This window comes from Choristoneura fumiferana, chromosome 24 (genome assembly GCF_025370935.1).
Source record: "Choristoneura fumiferana chromosome 24, NRCan_CFum_1, whole genome shotgun sequence".
NCBI lineage: Eukaryota > Metazoa > Arthropoda > Insecta > Lepidoptera > Tortricidae > Choristoneura > Choristoneura fumiferana.
Window position 1 is genome coordinate 688,121 of NC_133495.1, and position 19,643 is coordinate 707,763.

The 19,643-nt window shown below is 37.7% G+C and overlaps 1 protein-coding gene across 1 annotated transcript; it reads left to right on the top strand.

Annotated features, from left to right (window-relative positions):
* The first annotated feature begins 388 nt into the window (after nt 1-388).
* LOC141441891 (uncharacterized) lies at nt 389-17,848 on the top strand. The gene is made up of 10 exons (XM_074106784.1): nt 389-747; nt 2,586-2,783; nt 4,637-4,750; nt 5,217-5,284; nt 8,102-8,296; nt 11,070-11,167; nt 12,485-12,632; nt 13,070-13,179; nt 14,974-15,130; nt 17,789-17,848. Exons 1-10 carry the CDS (start codon nt 582-584, stop codon nt 17,846-17,848), a joined length of 1,314 nt encoding a protein of 437 aa, XP_073962885.1. The 5' UTR covers nt 389-581.
* Nucleotides 17,849-19,643: the final 1,795 nt, after the last annotated feature.

The window sequence follows — 19,643 nt, forward strand, 5'->3', positions numbered from 1 at the left end:
TAATACTACAAATTTGCATGCACCATTTTTCTTCTCGTAATATCAAAGGAATTATGCTTCAATTATAACTCATAAATAAGTATTGCGATTATTTAAATATCAAATTATGAACTAAATAACTTTCGTAAATAACAATTAATCAAATAAAATCAAAAAGAATGGTAATGTTGTAAAAACATTTTAAAATGACCAAGTAAACCATTGCAACTTTGTGGCGTCTCGTCTTTGTCGAGTTGAGCCATTTTGTTTATGATTCTTCGACATTTTCCTTTGGAAAGTGATTTTGTGGTCAAAATTACTTTAAATACAATGTTTCCATTTATATTGTGATATAAGTCAGTGCAATAAGGCAAATAACGATCAGACTATCCTAGTACAAACCGTAGTAAAAGTGTAATATAAATGATTCGTGGACGGGACGCTAGGCAATACACTGTCGACCAATATAGCGGGAAATCTGTGTCGTGACGCGCACTAGCGTTAATGATTCCCTGTGGGGACTCAAAATAGTGGTTGTAGCTTGTTATGTGGCCATTTACACTTTGACAGTGGTTCCGTGTCATATATAGAAGCGATTGACAATGTCCGAGGAAATGGCGGTTAGTGATAACCCAACTGGGGAAGAAAGTGTAGTTAACGGGGGAGAGGCGTCTGCAGCGAGCGCCGAGGACGCGGCGCCGGTGGTGCCCGAGCCGCCGAGTCAGCCCGCGGACGAGGAGCCCGAGGATATCAAACCCATTGTAGAAGGTAACATAACACTTTCACATAACCTAGCAAATAATTTTGATGACGTATTTTTGCTATTTGTACTTCAATATAGTACAATAATGATGTCTTAATAGGCTTAGATGACAATTTGTTTGGTTATCTACACATTAATTAGAGTATTCAATGATCTAAGTGGCTATAATTACCACATGAACTACCAAAGTTTGCCGAAGCAAGCTATGGTACTAAGTGTAGTTCAGGTTATAATTAATAACCTTACTGCTACAGTATAGATTTCAAGCTTAAATATGGTGTGATTACATGATAGCGATTCAGATCTTACTTTTGACAATGTATCGGGATACTGAAACTATAGCGATGATGTTGCTGCGTTAACTTTTGATTGCTCTTCTGAAAGAAAGAAAGAAAGGTTTATTTTGGCTCCATAAGTACCACCTATTCATGTGTGGAATTACATTTGAAATTTACCACGAGCTTTGCGGCGAAGGAAAACATTGTGAGGAAACCTGCACAAACCTGCGAAGCAATTCAATGGTGCGTGTGCAGTTCCCAATCTGCACTGGGCCTGCGTGGGAACTATGGCCCAAGCCCTCTTGTTCTGAGAGAAGGCCTGTGCCCAGCAGTGGGACGTAAAGGCTGGGATGATGAAGTACCACCTAAAACTAAGACTAGAACTAGCACTAAAATGGTTTTATAGTTATTATATGTCTATGAACATGAAAAATAGTAATCATAGACATATTAAAGGATGTGGTTATGTATGCCCGAGCATTTTGTGTCTTCAAATTCACTCACCCTGATAACATTATACATTTTGAAGCATTTATTAAATCTTCCTATTTTAATAACACAAACAAAATGGGCTGGACCGGTTTGTAAAAGATCGAAAGGAAGACCAAAGCAGTGATGGGCTGATGACATAATAAAGATTGCAGGAACAAACTAGATTAACACCGCCCAGCACAGAGAAAGATGGAAAATGATGGAAGAGGAGGCTTCTACCCATTAGGGATCCACTACAAAAACAATAATCCTACTAACAATTTATATGTAAAATCAACTTTTTCTGGAAATAAACGAAGCTTATTATTATTATTATTTTCGAAGGATTGGTTTTTCTCAGCCCTAGGCTGGTATTAACTACATTTACGGGTTATCCACCAAGTAAATTATCCACCAAGTAAAATTATTATTTTAATAATCATAGTCTGCCTGTACAGGCAATTGATTTCACTTCAAACAAGAATTTAATTAATTAAAATTTGAAATGTGCACTGTAGGCTTATTTAAATGTCTTTTACTTAAAAAGTTGAGAATTAAAAACTTGCAATATTAGAAGTTCATTGAAGACAACCACTGCTGAATAACCAAAACCAACAACAACTGTCACAATATCATCAGCAGGGAGCGTGCACTTATGTGAAAATGAACTTTGGTGCCGATGACAGACATGTGATGTCAAGCTACATACAGAGTGTTTTTATCCAGAGCTCTTACTCTTACTCTTGTTATAATTAGATTACCCAGTAAAATATTTTATTCACATCGTATTTTAAATTTACATCACCACTAAATAGTTAAGAATCATAGCAGTGTTGTAATTTTGCGCAAAATCTTTATGTGACTTCACGTCGTCACCCCCATGCTAAACTTGCGAATTTGCTATTTACCAAAAATAAGATTTTGAACTCAATGATCACCACCTTGGGTTCAGAATCTATTTTTTTCCTAAATAGCAGATTCGCGACTTTAGCATGAGGGTGACGACGTTATAATGACGTCACCCGCACCAAAATTACGCTCCCTGGTCATCAGTCCATCCAGTATGAGAAATTTACCACAAATTATTTAACCAGAAGCAGAACCAAGTCCAACTGAAGAAGCCGAAGAACCTGTTGTCCAAGTCAAAGAAGAACCAGTGGAGGATGACAGTGAGAAGCGAGGCGTCAAACGCAGAGCTTCAGCTGCCTTCAGCAGTGCTGGCAGTGAAGACTTCAAGGGCTTCGCGAAGACCGAGCTTGATGACTCAACGTTGGACTACAGACGAGTCCTGGGTAAGTATTCTCTATAAAATGCCAAGTATAATTTGTTGAAAAAACTACTTTGCAGAGGTTCATAGTAATAAAACTATAAATAGTTTCTTATTTTGCTCACCTGACAGTATAGTTATGTCAATGCAATATATCCACCTCCATACTGTAAGAAATCACACGAACCAAACTATTACCACACTACACTGACGCGTTTTGAACACAACCAGAATTCATCCTCATAGCAACACAATCGTTCACCATTCACCATGCTACCAGTTGTTAGACAACTATTTACCTAATGAGGGCTATCGCGTATGACTTCGCCGCTAGAGGCGCTATGGTCTGTCCCAGAATTCGAGATACTAAAATGACAGTCTGAAATGTCAAACGTAAAAATAATGTGGCCAGCATAAAAGGAACAGTGCTGCTCCGTGATTTCGGTTTCGTAAATAACCGATAAAATGTTTATTTTACGATAGCAAAAATAACATTAATGCATTAAATATTCTACTTTCCATTTTACTTTATCATACGATAAAGTGATGAAATCTAAGCACAGGTAAAAATACAGTGTTCATCACTTAGTGCCAACGTAAAAAATAATACAGAGGGGTTACTACAAAACTAGAAAAACGAAGTTCGTATGGCACCGTCCCTTTCACTCGCGTATTGAATGAGTTAAGCGTCAGCGGGACGGCAACATACGAAGTTCGAGTTTTGCATTTCGTAGTCAGGGCCAGCAGGGCTACTACGAAATTCGAATATCGAAGTTCGTGTCGTTCCGTCCTTCTGACACTACTATTTAATTTAATACGAAAGTGAGAGGAACGTTACGGTACGAACTTTGATTTTCGAATTCCGGAGTAGGCCCTCAGATATCACACAACGTCATTGTTCATGTTTTTCGTATTCAAGTGGTATTCAACCGATTTTCGTTACTTTACTCGTATTGTCATCGGATGTGATCAGTGCGTTTTCTAGTGTTTTTATTTAGATATTCATATCATAGAATAATAAATCAAATATTCATTATTCCCATATTATTTAGTTAATGTAAAACTTACTTAGAATGAAATTGAAACTTAAACATCAACATCTATAAAAAGTCGAAATATCTCGAAAACGGTCGCATTTTTATTAGACCTATTTTACCTTATCTAGAATGTCCTAAGTGCCCTACATTTTAGTACATCACAGATCCGTTCATATCTTAATATTTTACGACATACATACATAGGTACCTACAAAATCTTTCGGTAATAACCGGTTGCGGCACATCACTATTTATGAGACGCAAAAAACAGGTAACACATGAAACGTCATTTTAGTATCTCGAATTCTGGGACAGACCATAGTGTAGCGTGAGGTTTCCGAAATGTCAAATCTCGTAGTTTTTGGCGAGCTGCGCAGGTTTATTTATAATTAGAATAATTTTGTGAATATTTTGCAATATCTGAAATTAATTATGGCAAATATGCGTTCCGGGGCAATGAATGTCTGTGTTTTGAGACAGTTTTGTCTTTCGGAAACTTTTGTCCTCCCTTTTTTTTAGTGGTTGCTCAATATTTTTATGGTACGGTTTTAAGGTGTATTAAATATGATTTTTAATCTAAACTTTGTTTTCACGCCCGTTATAACAGACTTTGAAAGCCATACTTAAAAACCTCACGCAACAGTGGCGCCATCTAGAAAGACAAAAAACGATAGCCCTCATTAGAATGTGACGTAAATGGAAATGTAAGGATTTTGTTTTTCTTTTTGAGATATGGAACCATAAAATTGCCTTAATTCAAATTGAACTATGTCTGTGGAATAATAAATTGACATAATCTCTATAACAAGTAGTTGATGGCAACAATTATTTTTCTGTTTAGAAAACTTAGAGGCTGAGGTGACAGAAGCCAGCAAGGAGGTGGTGCCTCTGCAAATTGTGATGGGAACACCTCTGGCACCTGTACGGGCTAGCAAGAGACCTAGACAGGACACAGGTAAATATTAAACTAAATACACTTTCTGAGTAAGTAGAGCTTGTCTAAGCTAAAATGACGCGCCCCTCTACTGAATCAATTGACTGCATATATTAAGTACAACTCTTCATGTTTCTTTTCCGTGAACTATAATCTGTGTGCATACATCACAATCTACAATGCTCATTGTACGTTGTATCAAACAAGATGTCCGCTCTCTCGTGTGTTGAGATCTATTATGACTAGTTGGTCAACAAATCCGGCAGTAAGTGTCCCAGTCTAAGGGAACTGAATGACAAAATAACGATAACAACAATGTATGCCGTAATTTTAAAGTGGCTGTTGTGCGTAAATGTGATAGTAGGGCGCGTCAATTCAGATTAGACAAGCTGTAGAAGTTTTAAGTTCAATTTAAATTAGACGAGAGTTAAAGTTGCTAACATATTTATTCTCAGTTTAGAGTATTGATTTTGCTTTTTTTTTTCAGATGGATCCAGGCCATCATCAGCTTTGTCTTCAAGATCAGATGGCGAGGGTGCGATCTCCTCGACTGAGGTAGTTATATCTTTGTCTTGATTATTTAAATCTATTCAATTAATAATAATAATAAAAGATATTATTCAATAGTTTTGTTTACAAGAGCAACTCAATTTAAAATCAATCAGGGTCAATTGTTATGCTTAATCCGTTTATCAACACGTTCTTGGCCTATTGACGTTCTCCTGATGACACAAGATTCCCTCTAAAAATTGTATAGAGAAATTTGCAAATAAAAACTAAACCAATTAAAATAAAACTACTAGTTTACAGTTTCGTTTTCTTAATTCAGTCTAGCAATTTTGTTTTAAGGTCCATGGTATTTATCTGTATATTAAATACTATTTTCTCAAGTAAAGATATGTTGAGGATTTTTAAATAACTATTTTTTTTGGGGACCAAAGGGAAACACTTCCTACTTGTGCCACTTTATCGCGTAGCGTAAGCACATGGATCATCCTAGCAGTCAGCGTCAATGTCTCATAGGCGTAAAGTCACCAGCAATAATATCTGACACAATAAAGTGTGCATAAATATCTGATACAACCATTTCTAGGACCGGTAGAATGTGTCAGATACTTTTGCACGCTCCGCTGTGACGGATATTAATGCTAGTGACTTAACGTCACAGCTAGTACACGTTTACATGGTCGTAACGAACAAATAAATAAATGTCATGGGAAAATGGACACAAATTGACCTGGTCGCAAACTAAGCAAAGCTTGTGCTATGGGATGGATAAACATACTTATCATCATCATCATCCCAGCCTATATACGTCCCACTGCTGGGCACAGGCCTCCTCTCAGAACAAGAGACTTACACAATAGACTTATACAATAGGTAAAATACATACTTAAATACATATTAAACACTAGCTTTTACCCGCGGCTTCGCACGCGTAAACTATTCGGTCTGGTAGTTGCAATTGAAATTTTCGGGATTTTACAAAATGCCCCTGGAAATTTCCAAAATTTATACCATGGTCTTCATTAAAGTTGTGTTGTGAATAACTGTACAAAATTCAAGACTCTAAACCCAGTGCTGAAATTTTAAAAAAAACCCTATCCAAATTCAAACTTAAAATTCAAATTCAAATCATTTATTCAATAAATAGGCCGCAATGGGCACTTTTACACATCATTTTTTAAACTGCCAGCGCTTTCGGAAAGCCCACTGCCAAGAAGAATGCGCCGCAAGAAACTTGGCAGAAGGTCATTTTTCAAAATAAAATAATTACAAATAAAATACTTAAAAACTACAGTATACAATTAAAGGAAATATTACAAAATAATAATAGTAATATTACGGGGATGTATGGGGCCCTTAGTTACAAAACTATCCCGTGGGAATATCGGGATAAAAAGTAGCGTATGTGTTATTCCAGACGTCCGGCTACCTACATACCAAACTTCATGCCTCTAAGCCCAGCGGTTGTTATTTCGACATTTTATACCTAGATATCCCGTGGGAATATCGGGTCAAAAAGTCGTCTGTGTGTTTTTTTAGACATCCAGCTAACTACATACCAAATTTCATGACTCTAAGCTCAGCGGTTATTATTTCAAGATTTTATCCCTATCCCGTGGGAATATCGAGGTCAAAAATAGCCCATGTGTTATTCCAGAGGTCCAGCTACCTACATACCACATTTCATGACTCAAGCCGAGCGGCTATGACTTCGAGATTTTATCCCTATCCCGTGGGAATATCGGGATAAAAAGTAGCCTATGTGTTATTCTAGAGGTCCAGCTACCTACATACTTAATTTCATGGCTCTAAGCCCAGAGGTTGTTATTTCAATATTTTATCCCTAGGTATCCCGTGGGAATATCAGGTCAAAAAGTCGCCTATGTTTTATTCCAGACGTCCAACTACCTACATACCAAATTTCATGATTTTAAGCCCAGCGGTTGTTATTTCGAGATTTTATCCCTATCCCGTGGGAATATCGGGGTAAACAATAGCCTATGTGTTATTCCAGAGGTCCAGTTACCTACATACCAAATTTCATGGCTCTAAGCCCAGTGGTTGTTATTTCGAGATTTTATCCCTAGGTAGCCCGTGGGAATATCGGGTCAAAAAGTCACTTATGTGTTATTTCAGACGTCCAGCTGCCTACAGATCAAATTTCATGACTCTAAGCCCAGCGGTTATTATTTCGAGATTTTATCCCTATCCCGTGGGAATATCGGGATAAAAAGTAGCCTATGTGTTATTCCAGAGGTCCAGCCACCTACATACTTAATTTCATGGCTCTAAGCCCAGCGGTTGTTATTTCAAGATTTTATCCCTAGGTATCCCGTGGGAATATCGGGTCAAAAAGTCGCCTATGTTTTATTCCAGACATCCAACTACCTACATACCAAATTTCAGGGCTCTAAGCCCAGCGGTTATTAGTTCAAGATTTTATCCCTATCCCGTGGGATAAAAAGTAGCCTATGTGTTATTTCAAACGTCCAGCTACCTACTTATCAAATTTCATGACTCTTAAGCCCAGCGGTTGATATTTCGAGATTTTATCCCTATCCGTGGGAATATCGGGATAAAAGTAGCCTATGTTTTATTCCAGATGTTCAGCTATCTACATACCAAATTTCATCCAAATCCGTCCAGCCGTTTCAGCGTGAAAGAGTAACAAACATACTCACTCACTCACTCACTCACTCACTCACAAACTTTCGCATTTATAATATTAGTAGGATTCAAGACTCGAGAACAAACATTTGTATTATTCATACAAATATCTGCTCCGACTGGGGATTGAACCGGGACCTCGAGCTTCATAGTCAGTATCAGTTCAGTCGTCAATAACCAGTAAGTTATCTTGACCAGGTGAGCAGCTCGTCGCCGGCGGTGCGCGGGCGTCGCGCCACCACCGAGATGTCGTCCCCGCTGCTCCGGGTGCCCCTGGAGCGAGGCTGGAAGAGGGAGCTCGTGTTCCGTGCCGCGCTCGATCAGCACTCCCGCAGAAATGCCGACATATACTACTACACGCCGCAGGGGAAGAAACTGCGCTCTACCAGAGAGGTGAGCAAGCATACTCCACTTAGAAACAGGCCGGTCAGCAGCTAGTCGCCATTTCTACGGCAGGCGGGAAAACGAACTGGACAAAATTTCGCATCTCTTAATGTCATTAACAAGTTTTATTGACTTGAACACAGAGTACATATATAACAGAGACACCACCTAGTACAAGCAAATGGTATCACCCTAATACTGGCTATTCAACTGGCTATTTTTCTTTCCTTCGATTTCCAATAGATGGCACTAGTGAGAACACAAATAACACGATACGTATTGCCATCTATAATACTATTCAATGGAAAAAATCAATCGTGTAAACAAATGTGGCTACTGACATTGACACTTGACTGACGACTGGCTGACTGACTGACTGACGTTAGCTCTAGTGATGTGAATGCTCTTTAACATACTTCAATCAGCAGTAAATAATTATTTTGAATTTATTCATATTTCATTATTTAAGTATTTATTATTTGTATGTTTACAGCTATGATAAAATAGTAGCGAAATGAAAATACAAGTTCATTTATACCGCCTTATTTTTTTTTAATAAATAACTTCTGTCCAATGGGGCAAAGAATGGCGGGTGTAAGGTGACCCGGGGCTATTGTAGCTGGGGGATATTGTATCTGAACCGTCTGATGGCGTCCTTACGACGCCATTTTCTTCTCTGCCATTTTACGTTGTGTTCGTCAGAAGACTATCTTCACACAACACACATAAACATGGCGAGCATGGCGTCGTATGGACGCCATTAGACGGCTCAGATACAATATCCCCCCAGCTACAATAGCCCCGGGTTATCATTATAAATATAAAAATAAGCTATACAAAAAACGGCTAGACGGACTTTGATGAAATTTGGTATGTAGATAGCTGAACATCTGGAATAACACATAGGCTACTTTTTATCCCGTTATTCCCACGAGATAGGGATAAAATCTCGAAATAACAACCGCTGGAGTCATGAAATTTGGCATGCTTGTTTTTAATAATGTCAATATTACGAATAAGTTAATAGGTATGCTTATGAATACGCTCTACAACCTGAACCAATAAAATTCCTCAATTTGCAGAGCCAGCCATAATTATCGGTAGGTAAGGTTGGTTCAGTCAAATAATTAATTTTGTAGGTACAGCACTAAATTTCCAGAGACTAGACCGACCATAGACCAACTTCGGTGAGGAAAAAAATATCATGTCAATTTGACAAATATAACGGATTTTCGTCTTCCAATTAATTATATAAAATAAACATATTTACACGATTATTTAATGATAAAGTGATTGTTAAAAACAGTGGTGAGTTCATTGAGATGTGAATATGATCGGGATTGGCGTTCAAATGTAAGTAACTACGGAGTAATCGTGAAAAATTGCTTTGTTTACATGATTGATTTTTTCCATTGAATAGTACCGTAGTGAGACACTAAGGATACGGTACACTGACAACAACCAACAAGCTCACCAACTGAGCCTAGACGACTAGAAATACGCATGATGTCTCTGTCTTATTTACGTCATTAGAAGAGAATGGCATGTTTCTCTCAAATAGTTTCGACGAATGTGAGCAAGCGCGGGGCAAGCCCAGCAAGCGCATTCCGGTTATTCGCCATCTAGCGTCACAATTGCAAAACACTACGAAAGCCTCATAGCTGAAATGTAGCCACATGTTTCGTATTCTCAATTTATTATTTTTATGGTGTTTCTTATCTTCAAATTAAGGAGTTGAATTTAAGGTTGATGTGAAGTTGTGTTTATAAAATATGCTAGTCTTTATTTTAATCTTAATATTTCTACTTAATTCGGCTTATTCACATTTTATAATTTACAAATGTTAATAGTAGTGCCATCTATTGCTGTTTTTTTGTATTAAATATAGCGTGTAGGAATTGGTAGGCCATGACTTGAATGACCACTAACAGCATATACTTTGAAAGTTTGTACTAAGGGCAAATGATAAAAAGTGGATCAGACAAAATATATACTTGATTGTTCGTTTTTTCGCCTGCCGTAGATAAAGAGTTTAGCTGTCGATTTTGAATGTCGATAATAAAATAATACACGACCTGACAATTTGTGCCTGTAATTAAGAGGCATGGTGCAAGGCATTGTGGAAAGACTCGGTAGTCTGTTCCTCTGCTTAAATAAAAATTTCGTAAGCTAACCCCTCCTCGTCCTTATGGTTTTCTTAAATCTTTATTACGGTATTTGACTATTTTGTATATGTTTTATAAATTAAAACTACACAATGCCTGTAATCGAATAGAAAAACAATTTTTAATCTACCTTTACAAATAACAAAGTTATAAAGGTTTGAAATTCAAGATTAGACAGCGAAAGACATACTGGCATGTGACGTCACACGCCAGTACCGCCATTCTTGCTGCATAGAGAAAAGCGTTTGAGAAAGAGACAGGTATACAGATTTAAAAAAAAATACTATAAATCCAATTTTCAACCGATTTAAATTTTCAAAAATTGGCAAAATCAGGAGTTGTCAAATACCATATTATGTAATTTTTTTACCTCATGTGTGTAGTGTCTCTACTTCGGCAATGGCAAAGTATGTGTTGCTAAAATGGCAAGAGTGAAAGCAAAAAAACTTGATTGGATAAATTGTTACACACGTTTTAGTAATTTTATTTCAGAAAATATCACAGCATCAAACACCTACCTAGGTTTTAACACACACCCATGAAGATCCATTATATTTTGCTTGGTGTATTTATGCTATGAGTTATAACTTATAAGTATAAGTTATATTTTGTTACAGGTATCAGAACACCTTTCTGGCACTGGACTGACATTAGAGAACTTCTCCTTCTTCAAGGAACCACTGGGTGTGGATGATCCAGAAAAAGAAATTATTCGGTAAGAACATATTCCTTAACACTTTTTCAGTCGCCTTTTATTTAGATATGCTAGTTTATTTTATTTTAAAAGCAAATTATAATCAGTTCACTTGTAAAAGGAAATAGAGTAAGGTCGAACCTTTGTGTAGATTCATATGCTAGTTATGCACTATGCCTGAAACAGGGTCAATGCATGCACTGTTGCAGGGACGTAACGGATGTGGTTTTATCGGAACCGAAAGCGGAACCATATGTTTTCAATTTAATTTATCGGAACCAGAAACTGAATCGGAACCGAAACCAGAATCGGAGCCTGAGTGATAGGTGGACGAGATGTTAGTGCAGCACGTGGCAAGCGGGGCGATGAGCGAATGACTGGTATAAACCTGTTTGTTCTTGCCGTATGCCGCTCATGTCCCGCCGCCGCGCTAAGCATTGACATCTGATATAACTTCCGTTTCAAAAGTAACGGAACCGGAACCGAAACGGATGTGTAATACCAAACGGGAGTTGCGACTTAACGGAAACAGAACCGGAGCTCTGTAACATCCCTGCACTGTTAGTTGGTTGAGACCCTAGCCCTATATACTTTACTAATATTTAATATTGAATTAAACTGATACTAATTATTTAATATGGACTTATGTGAATTTTTTATTTATTTATTTATTTAAGGTGCAAAAGAACAAATGCCTTTAAATACCAGGATAAATAAATTTAAGCCAGTGTTTCTCTTATTTTATCATTCTTTTTCTTAATTGTGTCTGATATCAAAGTTAACCAGAGATGGGCATTTCAATCAATCGTCACAAAGTTAATCACGATTAAATTAATCGACGGAGTATTCGAATAACGATTTAATTTTAATCGACTAAATTTCACGATTAAATCTCAATAAAAAAATGGAACACGCACGTTACAAATATCAAACATGTCTTGCCTTGTTGTGTTCACTTGGAATACCATTTTAGTATGTATGCTGTATGATGTTTATTACAAATAAAATTTATTTAATCCTAATATTAATCGAGATTAATCTGATTAATTAGTTGATTAAAAATTTAGTCGCTGGAAAATTAGCAGACGATTAATTTAATCGTGACTTAATTAAATCTAACTAAGATTAATCAATCGTTATTTTTAATCATTAATCGCGATTAGTCGATTACATTTTGCCCATCTCTGAGTCTAACATAGGTCTTAATAGTTAGTCAGTTTTCTTAAGTATTTTCGTGTTTACTAACTCTTGGACCATTATTTGTCTTTATTTTGAATAAATAAATAAATAGGAACAAGGAATCTTAGACCCATTTAAAAAAATACTTGTATTGTTCAGTGATGCGAAGATGATGCGACGGGTGGAGTCCCCGGTGGCGCAGGCGCCGCCCCCGGCCGAGGGCAAGCGCACGCCGAAGCCCAAAGCGCCGAAGGGCGCGAGTCCCGAGCCGCCGGCCCCCAAGACCGTAGCGCCGGTCAAACTCAAGGTAACCACTCAGTCTGTAGTCAGGCCTTATATCACGGAGAACAGATGACCGTCGGGGATGAAAAGTTCTTCACCATCAATGAACTTAAATTATACATTATATCTGAAAAAAATTACCAGCGCTCACTTGCATAACAAAGTACCTACAAGTAAATAGTATTGGCCATTTTCTATGGGAATTCACTGTGTTGTTGTTGTTGTGTGTTCACTGCGTTGTTGTGTTTTGTTGTTGTTGTGCTGTTGTAAATCCGGACCGAATTGTAAGTATTGTAATGCAATGTTTCAGAAAACCATCCATAAATTTGCTGGTTTGTCCCCTATCAGATTAGGTTATACATTTACAGAACTGAGAGGGGCTCTGATGATTTGAATTTTGATAGTGATACATAAATGAAGTGTTGATCTTCCTTAGTTGCTGACGCAGGTTTTCTTGTCCAGGTGAAGTCGATAGGCTCCCGACTCGGCAACAACTCGCCAGCGACGCCGCCGGCGAAGTCCAAGAAACCAACTGCCGACAACAACAACAGCTCTGCTTGGAAAAAGAACAGGTATCTATGCGCGCCGGCGCGGTCGAAGACCATCGGACTATTTATGAGGTTTATTGGTTTTAGCGTTCGATACGCTGTCATACAATAACGTCTAATTCTGCGAATGCTTGGACAAGTTTGATTGAGCACCTCTGTTAGTGTTTACGAGGATTTCTTTGATTGTGGTTGGTTAAAATTGTACCATCGTGAAGCGGAACTGTAGAGCGTTTCGCTATTGTTCTTAAAGTCGTTTTATGCATACTCGTAGTATTTTTTTCATTATTAAAACAGAATAGAATACAACGGCCGAATCACGAACAGTATGTGGGTTAACAATGTTCGCGGCTGTACGAAATATACGGCGTGAAAGTGGTGACTTCTCACCATAATTAAAAAATCCGGTGAAAAACCCAGGGGTGTTCACTACTAACCAAACTTGAAATATTTCGGATAAATTGGAAGATCTTACTGTATCATAAAATTAAAACCAATATATCGTCATATAGTATTACATTTTTGACTCGTTTCAACTAGACTACGTAAAATTGTTTACTAAATCTAGATTCCAATAGTCTTCCGACCCACTGGATGATCAAGACAAAATTTGATATTTATTGCACTTTGCAGAAGTATCTTTTTTTGGCTTATACTGAAACACAACTGTTCTAATTTAATGTTTTTGCCATATTATTATTGCTTGAGTATTTTTATGACCTGACAGAAGCAAATTATTTCTGTATTTTGCGACTCATACTTGAACACTGAAAATAGACGAATAAATATAGATAAAAGATCATAAAAAACTCAAGTTGGCTTGACTGTATTTCATATGTAACTGTGCTAAAATATCTTGTACTGGACTTAATAATAATACTGAATTATTCTTGAAATTATTTTGCAATCAAGTAAGTTTTATACATTAATTACTAATAGGTATAGATAGGTTTTCTTTTTCATCTGTGAACAAGAAACAAAAATATTGAATTGTTTCTTAAAACACAAGGACTGTTTTTTTTATCAGTCTCCAGCAAAAGACAAGGTGACGGTTTGTTCGTTTTTATTATTGTCTTATTTTCTCTGATACCAATACCACATCTTTTACGTGATATTGTATGAAATATATACATATGTGGTGTGATCCATTAGATTCTAATGTCTTATGCTTGTCCTTGGGCGTCACTGAAACAAAAATTATAAACTGAAGAGTTTGCCACCTTTTTAAACGTGCCTCTTTATTGGCTGTGATTGTTCAGTCTAAAAACTTACGAACAGTTATATCCTGAAAGTCACTCAGGCAAAAACATTTATAACTTTGTAATGGTTTGCGAACCGATTGCGTTAACTGCCAGCTATAATTATCTATTATATACTCAGCGGCACAAAATTTGACCCACTCACATACAAAATTACCTATTACTGCATAGGTACATTTGAGGGCCAGATTTTTTGGCCGCTCAGTATATAAATGACACAACTCTTAATCGCACTTTAGACCTACAGTCAAAATCATACAAGTGGCATTACACTGTGAGGCCGTAATACAAACAAGTTATGTGATGCCACTTGCACGATTTTCTTGCAAGTCTAAACTGGACTAATGTTTAGACAATTTTGTATTTGTGACACCTAAAGATCAAATACCTACTTAAACCCCAATACGAAGGCTTTAAAATGAAGTACTTCTTTTTAAAATACTGTTATCAATGGACCACCCCACCCCGAATATCACTGCCACTCCGGAGGGTTGATTGACGTTGTGCAATGAGCCCTCCCCGGCGGGTACTGAGTGCGCGCGAGTGTAGTCTCGTCGGGCAGAACGGCGCCCGTCGCGCCCGCGCCCGCTCCCGCCCCCGCCTCCGCTACCGTCCCCGCCTCGCCCCCGCGCCAGCCGCCGCTCCGCGCCGCGCGCCCCGCCGCTGCACAGCCGCCCGCCCACCACGCGGAAAGTGTCAAGTCGGTTGATCAGGATGAGGTGAGTTTAATTACAAATTATAATTAGAGATATGGGCCAACTATGAATTTGATTTCGCCTAAGTAAAGTTCGTATCCGGAACGGTAGTTGCGATACTCGTCATGCGGGCGTGTTTTACAATAAACTTGGTTAAAGTAATAATATACAATCATCATCATCATCCCAGCCTATTTACGTCCCACTGCTGGGCACAGGCCTCCTCACAGAATGAGAGGACTTAGCCGTAGTGCCCATGCCCACGCGTGCCCATTGCGGATTGGGAATTTAACACACCATCGAATTACTTCGCTGGTTTGTGTAGGTTTCCTCACGACGTTTACCTTCACTAATATACAGTGTAAACTCCATTTCGCTTCCCTAAAATATCGAAATAGACTTTGGTTGGTTTGTTCTGTCATACAATCATACAATCATATTTTTGTAGCATCACTTGAAACTTGACAGACTGATCATATGATCGGTCCAATTCGTTTATCGTAAACACACACACGCGGCTGTTTGTTTAATTATAGCCCTTATGCATCCTTACCGAATATCTATTCGAATTTTGATACTATTCCGTTCGACGCTGTTAAAAATCGTACAAAACTATTCACACGGACAGGATACGATGTACGGTACTAGTCGAACGATGCAGTCTGATCGTTAGGATTTTTCGTAGCCTCTGTGGGCCCTAAAACGCACACAGCGACTGCTGCGGTCTACTGTTTACATACAACAAACTCGGGACACCTGAACACCCTCGCTTCAGAGTAAAATGCACAAAATGCAAAATGTACACTACACGCAAAATGTAAATTCCCAATGGTAGAAACGTACAAAAAGTTCATTCGCAAAGTGTACTTTTTGTACGTTCCGCGTGTTTCGTAATATCGATACCTGTGGGCTCAAAGGGCGTATAGACCATTTTGACGAAAATGAGATTTTAATGCAGTCTTACTCAGTTTTTCCCCTCTATCTTTTTGTATATTTAAAATACTGAAATCACACAAAAATAGATATACGACCTCTATTTTCTGGTGGTTTAGACAAGAATTACAAAAAAAAACAGGCGTAAACGCAAGCTATTCAGAATGTGAAAATTGCAAAGGTGCTATAGACGTTATTTCAAAATCCAGCATGGTCATATAAGACTACGTTTATCAGATTTGGCGTATACCACCTTGACAATTTCTGAAAAATTAAATTAAGTTTGCTATATGACCTGCAACGACGACGTTTCGTTTAAGGCTGTATATGCCACCGCAAATAAAATAAAAAGGATACGACCATAACTACTTGCGAAAACAAAATAAAGTTTGTTGTGTGACCTGCAGTAGCATTTCATATGAAGGCAACATAGGTTGACATAGATAAAATTTGGTGTGTACCACCTTTACTTTTTAAGAAAATAGAATATTTTTTGCTTTATCACCGACTGTCTTTGTTAATTTTAAGCAAAACTGTACTTTAAATCCCTTTCAATTTGAACGAATAGGCATCAACAGTTTGCATAATACGATTTACTTTGGTGCGAGTCATACACACAAAATTATTATTGGTATGTCTTTGCTTGTTCTCTTTCTAAGGCGAGCAGCGTTATTAAGCTAGAAAAAGAAAACAACGTCGTTGAAGAAACCTGAAGTGGGGGCGCATCGAGACGCGCCCGCTTACTGATAAATGTTTGTTATTGTTGCGACCAAAACAAACATGTTCTGAGAGCCCAATTTTCGGCTGTGCTGTGCTTTAGTATTTCTAATTGTGAAGTGAACATTAGTGGTATTGCCATGAAAGGTGATTTGTCCTTAAAATGGATCAAAAAACTTAAATGCCTTATTAAAACGACGTGAGGTGCTGTGTAAATTACGTGAGCGTCAAAACCGAAGTTTGAGGTAAGTACAGTATTTTTTAACATAAATTAAGCACATTGTCAGGTAGGGTTTATTATAAGTCAAAAATAACATTGCGACCTAGAATTACAGATTAATAAGCTAACTTATTTGATAATTACAGTTAAGTGGTGCAATTTTTGTCAGTGATCCAAGGAAAATAATATGAGTTTATCGGTTTACATGTCAGTGAATACCTACGATACCGATACTTACTACTTTTTTATTTTTGATCTAGCTCGTCCATTGACGTTTACGCCCAATTTTTTTGGAAAAAGTGAATCGGATGACTTGTACACCTTGAAAATCTAGGAGTATTTTTGTTTAATTACTATTATTAATGCATGAAACAAAAATGGAACACAATGTATTTTAAGGTTTTGAAAGTATTTTTAAGGTATTTGTGGTGTTCAATAAAGCTCTTGTATTGAATAGAAGCTCATCATTAGTTCAATAAATTAAAAATATTGTAATGCATTCAAAAAATACTGATATAAATTTCAACTAACACTATCAACTACTTAACGTTCATTAATCGATTTTTGTGTACAATTGTAATGACATGTTTCATCATCAGCCTATTTACGTCCCAATGCTGGGCACAGGCCTCCTCTCACAAGGAGAGGGTTTTTGGGCTTTAAGTTCCCACGCGGGCCCAGTGCGGATTGGGAACTTCACACACGCCATTAAATTGCTTCGCAGGAGTGTGTAGGTTTCCTCACAATGTTTTCCTTTACCGATAAGCTCATGATAAATAATTGTACTATAAATAGTCTTCATTATTTTTCAGACCACCCCCGAAAAACGTGGAGATTTCAAAATGGAAAGATACGAGTACATCAGAATCTGAAAATTTAGGAGACACAAAGAGTGGCAATGAAAGTGATTAACAGCGACACAGAGTCAAATCTACAAGTTAAGCCACAAAATTTAGTTATTTACTCAAGTAGCGACACCATTGATGATTTAAATACTTCATCTACTTCGCTGTCACAATATCAATATGATTGTCTTCGAACTCCTCCAAAACCAATTGAAAACAAGCCATCAGAAAACCGTTGATTATTGCTAATGAAATAATAAGACTGGTTACAAATTCTCAGCTTCACACGAATTTACATAACACAACAAACACAAACAACCAGCCAGCAAGCTATACTGGTATGAAAGCCGTCAATAAAGAGGATAAACTTACTATTTTACGACATCCTGCCTTGGAATGTAAACGTCTCTTCAGAGATTTCAAATACCACACACTCCCGAACCTGCGTCGACGTTCGCAGTTTTTGATCTTGATACAAATGCCTTGTTTATTGCGAAAATAATATACCAGGCTGCTCAGATGCTCCGAACGAACTAACACACACTGATATCGAACGGCACACACTTCTCTAAAGCAGATGGACGAAGTAGCTGTAACCCATCTAATTCATCATTTACCACTGTCAGCCTCCGCCAATGTAATACTAAACCACCCACAGTACTTAGTCACGGACACCACTTCCCAACCTCGCGTTCGCGCCCAACATCTTACGATGATGTCAAATGCAGTCCCCTTCTAAAATAATTGAAAATCACTACGAGCTTACCTGCTGCGACATACATACCTACTAACACCGATGATCACCTGGACATCTGCGTCTCTTCTGAGTCAAACAATAATGCCACCTTCTTTCCTGTTTTAATGTCCGAACCCGATAACGCCGATGTGCAACAAGTTGCCTCAGATGCTGTCGCCTTTCCAGAACGTCCTTTGACTGCCATAAGTGTTATCACAAATGTTGAACTGCATGATCCTCCTGAAACATTTGAAAAAAACGCCTGCGCGCCATTTAATTCCATCAATACCGAGATATACACGGAAAAAAACACCCGAGACGCGCTTGTAATGACATTAGTTATCTGCCGTCTACGTCATCTTCAACCGCTTTGAATATACCAGAAATTACTGCACATGACGAACACTGTAGCCGACACGACCAATGAAATTACTCCAAGCCGAAAAAGACGAATTAACAAAGTGATGAAGAATATATTGATTTTTTATCGATGAAAAGCAAGACTTCCAGTGGGAAGTTCAGATTTATGGTCTTCTAATGAAACAGATAGTTTGAGCGAAAGAATATATATCATTAAACAAAGAAAAAAGTGAAGAGTCACAAAATGTGACGACAAAGAAGCCCAAAACATGATAAAGAAAAAAGAACAACGTGAAAATAAGCGAAAACAACGAAAGAAACTAAAGGATGCCGGAAAGTCTTTTGAAACCAAAAAAGGTATACAAACTGACGATAAAACACACTGAAAGAAAATCCGTGTATGGAAGGCAATGCTTAAAAAAAATGTTATGCAATCACAGAAGAAAAGAAGAACCTCCTTTTCAATCACTTTTGGGGCTTGGATTCTCAGCGCAGCAGACGTGACTGGATACTAGGTTTGCGTTGCGTGCCTTGTAAAAGAAACGAAAGATTCTCCAGTAAGTCGACGAAACGTTACCTATGAAATTTCATCAATGAGGGAGAAAGCACAGGCCAGTCTGTCAAAAGTTTCTTGTTAAACACATTAGAACATTACTCAAAAGTATTAATCTAACACAATACATAAATGCAAGAGAAGACATGGTCAAGAAAGACTCGCGAAAACCA

What these genes read in the sequence shown, in the direction of transcription:
- LOC141441891 (XM_074106784.1), top strand. Translation starts at nt 582, where the DNA reads ATGTCCGAGGAAATGGCGGTTAGTGATAACCCAACTGGGGAAGAAAGT. An exon ending in GTGCGATCTCCTCGACTGAG is followed by an intron (nt 5,285 to 8,101) that starts GTAGTTATATCT and finishes TATCTTGACCAG; the next exon opens with GTGAGCAGCTCGTCGCCGGC. An exon ending in CCAGAAAAAGAAATTATTCG is followed by an intron (nt 11,168 to 12,484) that starts GTAAGAACATAT and finishes TGTATTGTTCAG; the next exon opens with TGATGCGAAGATGATGCGAC.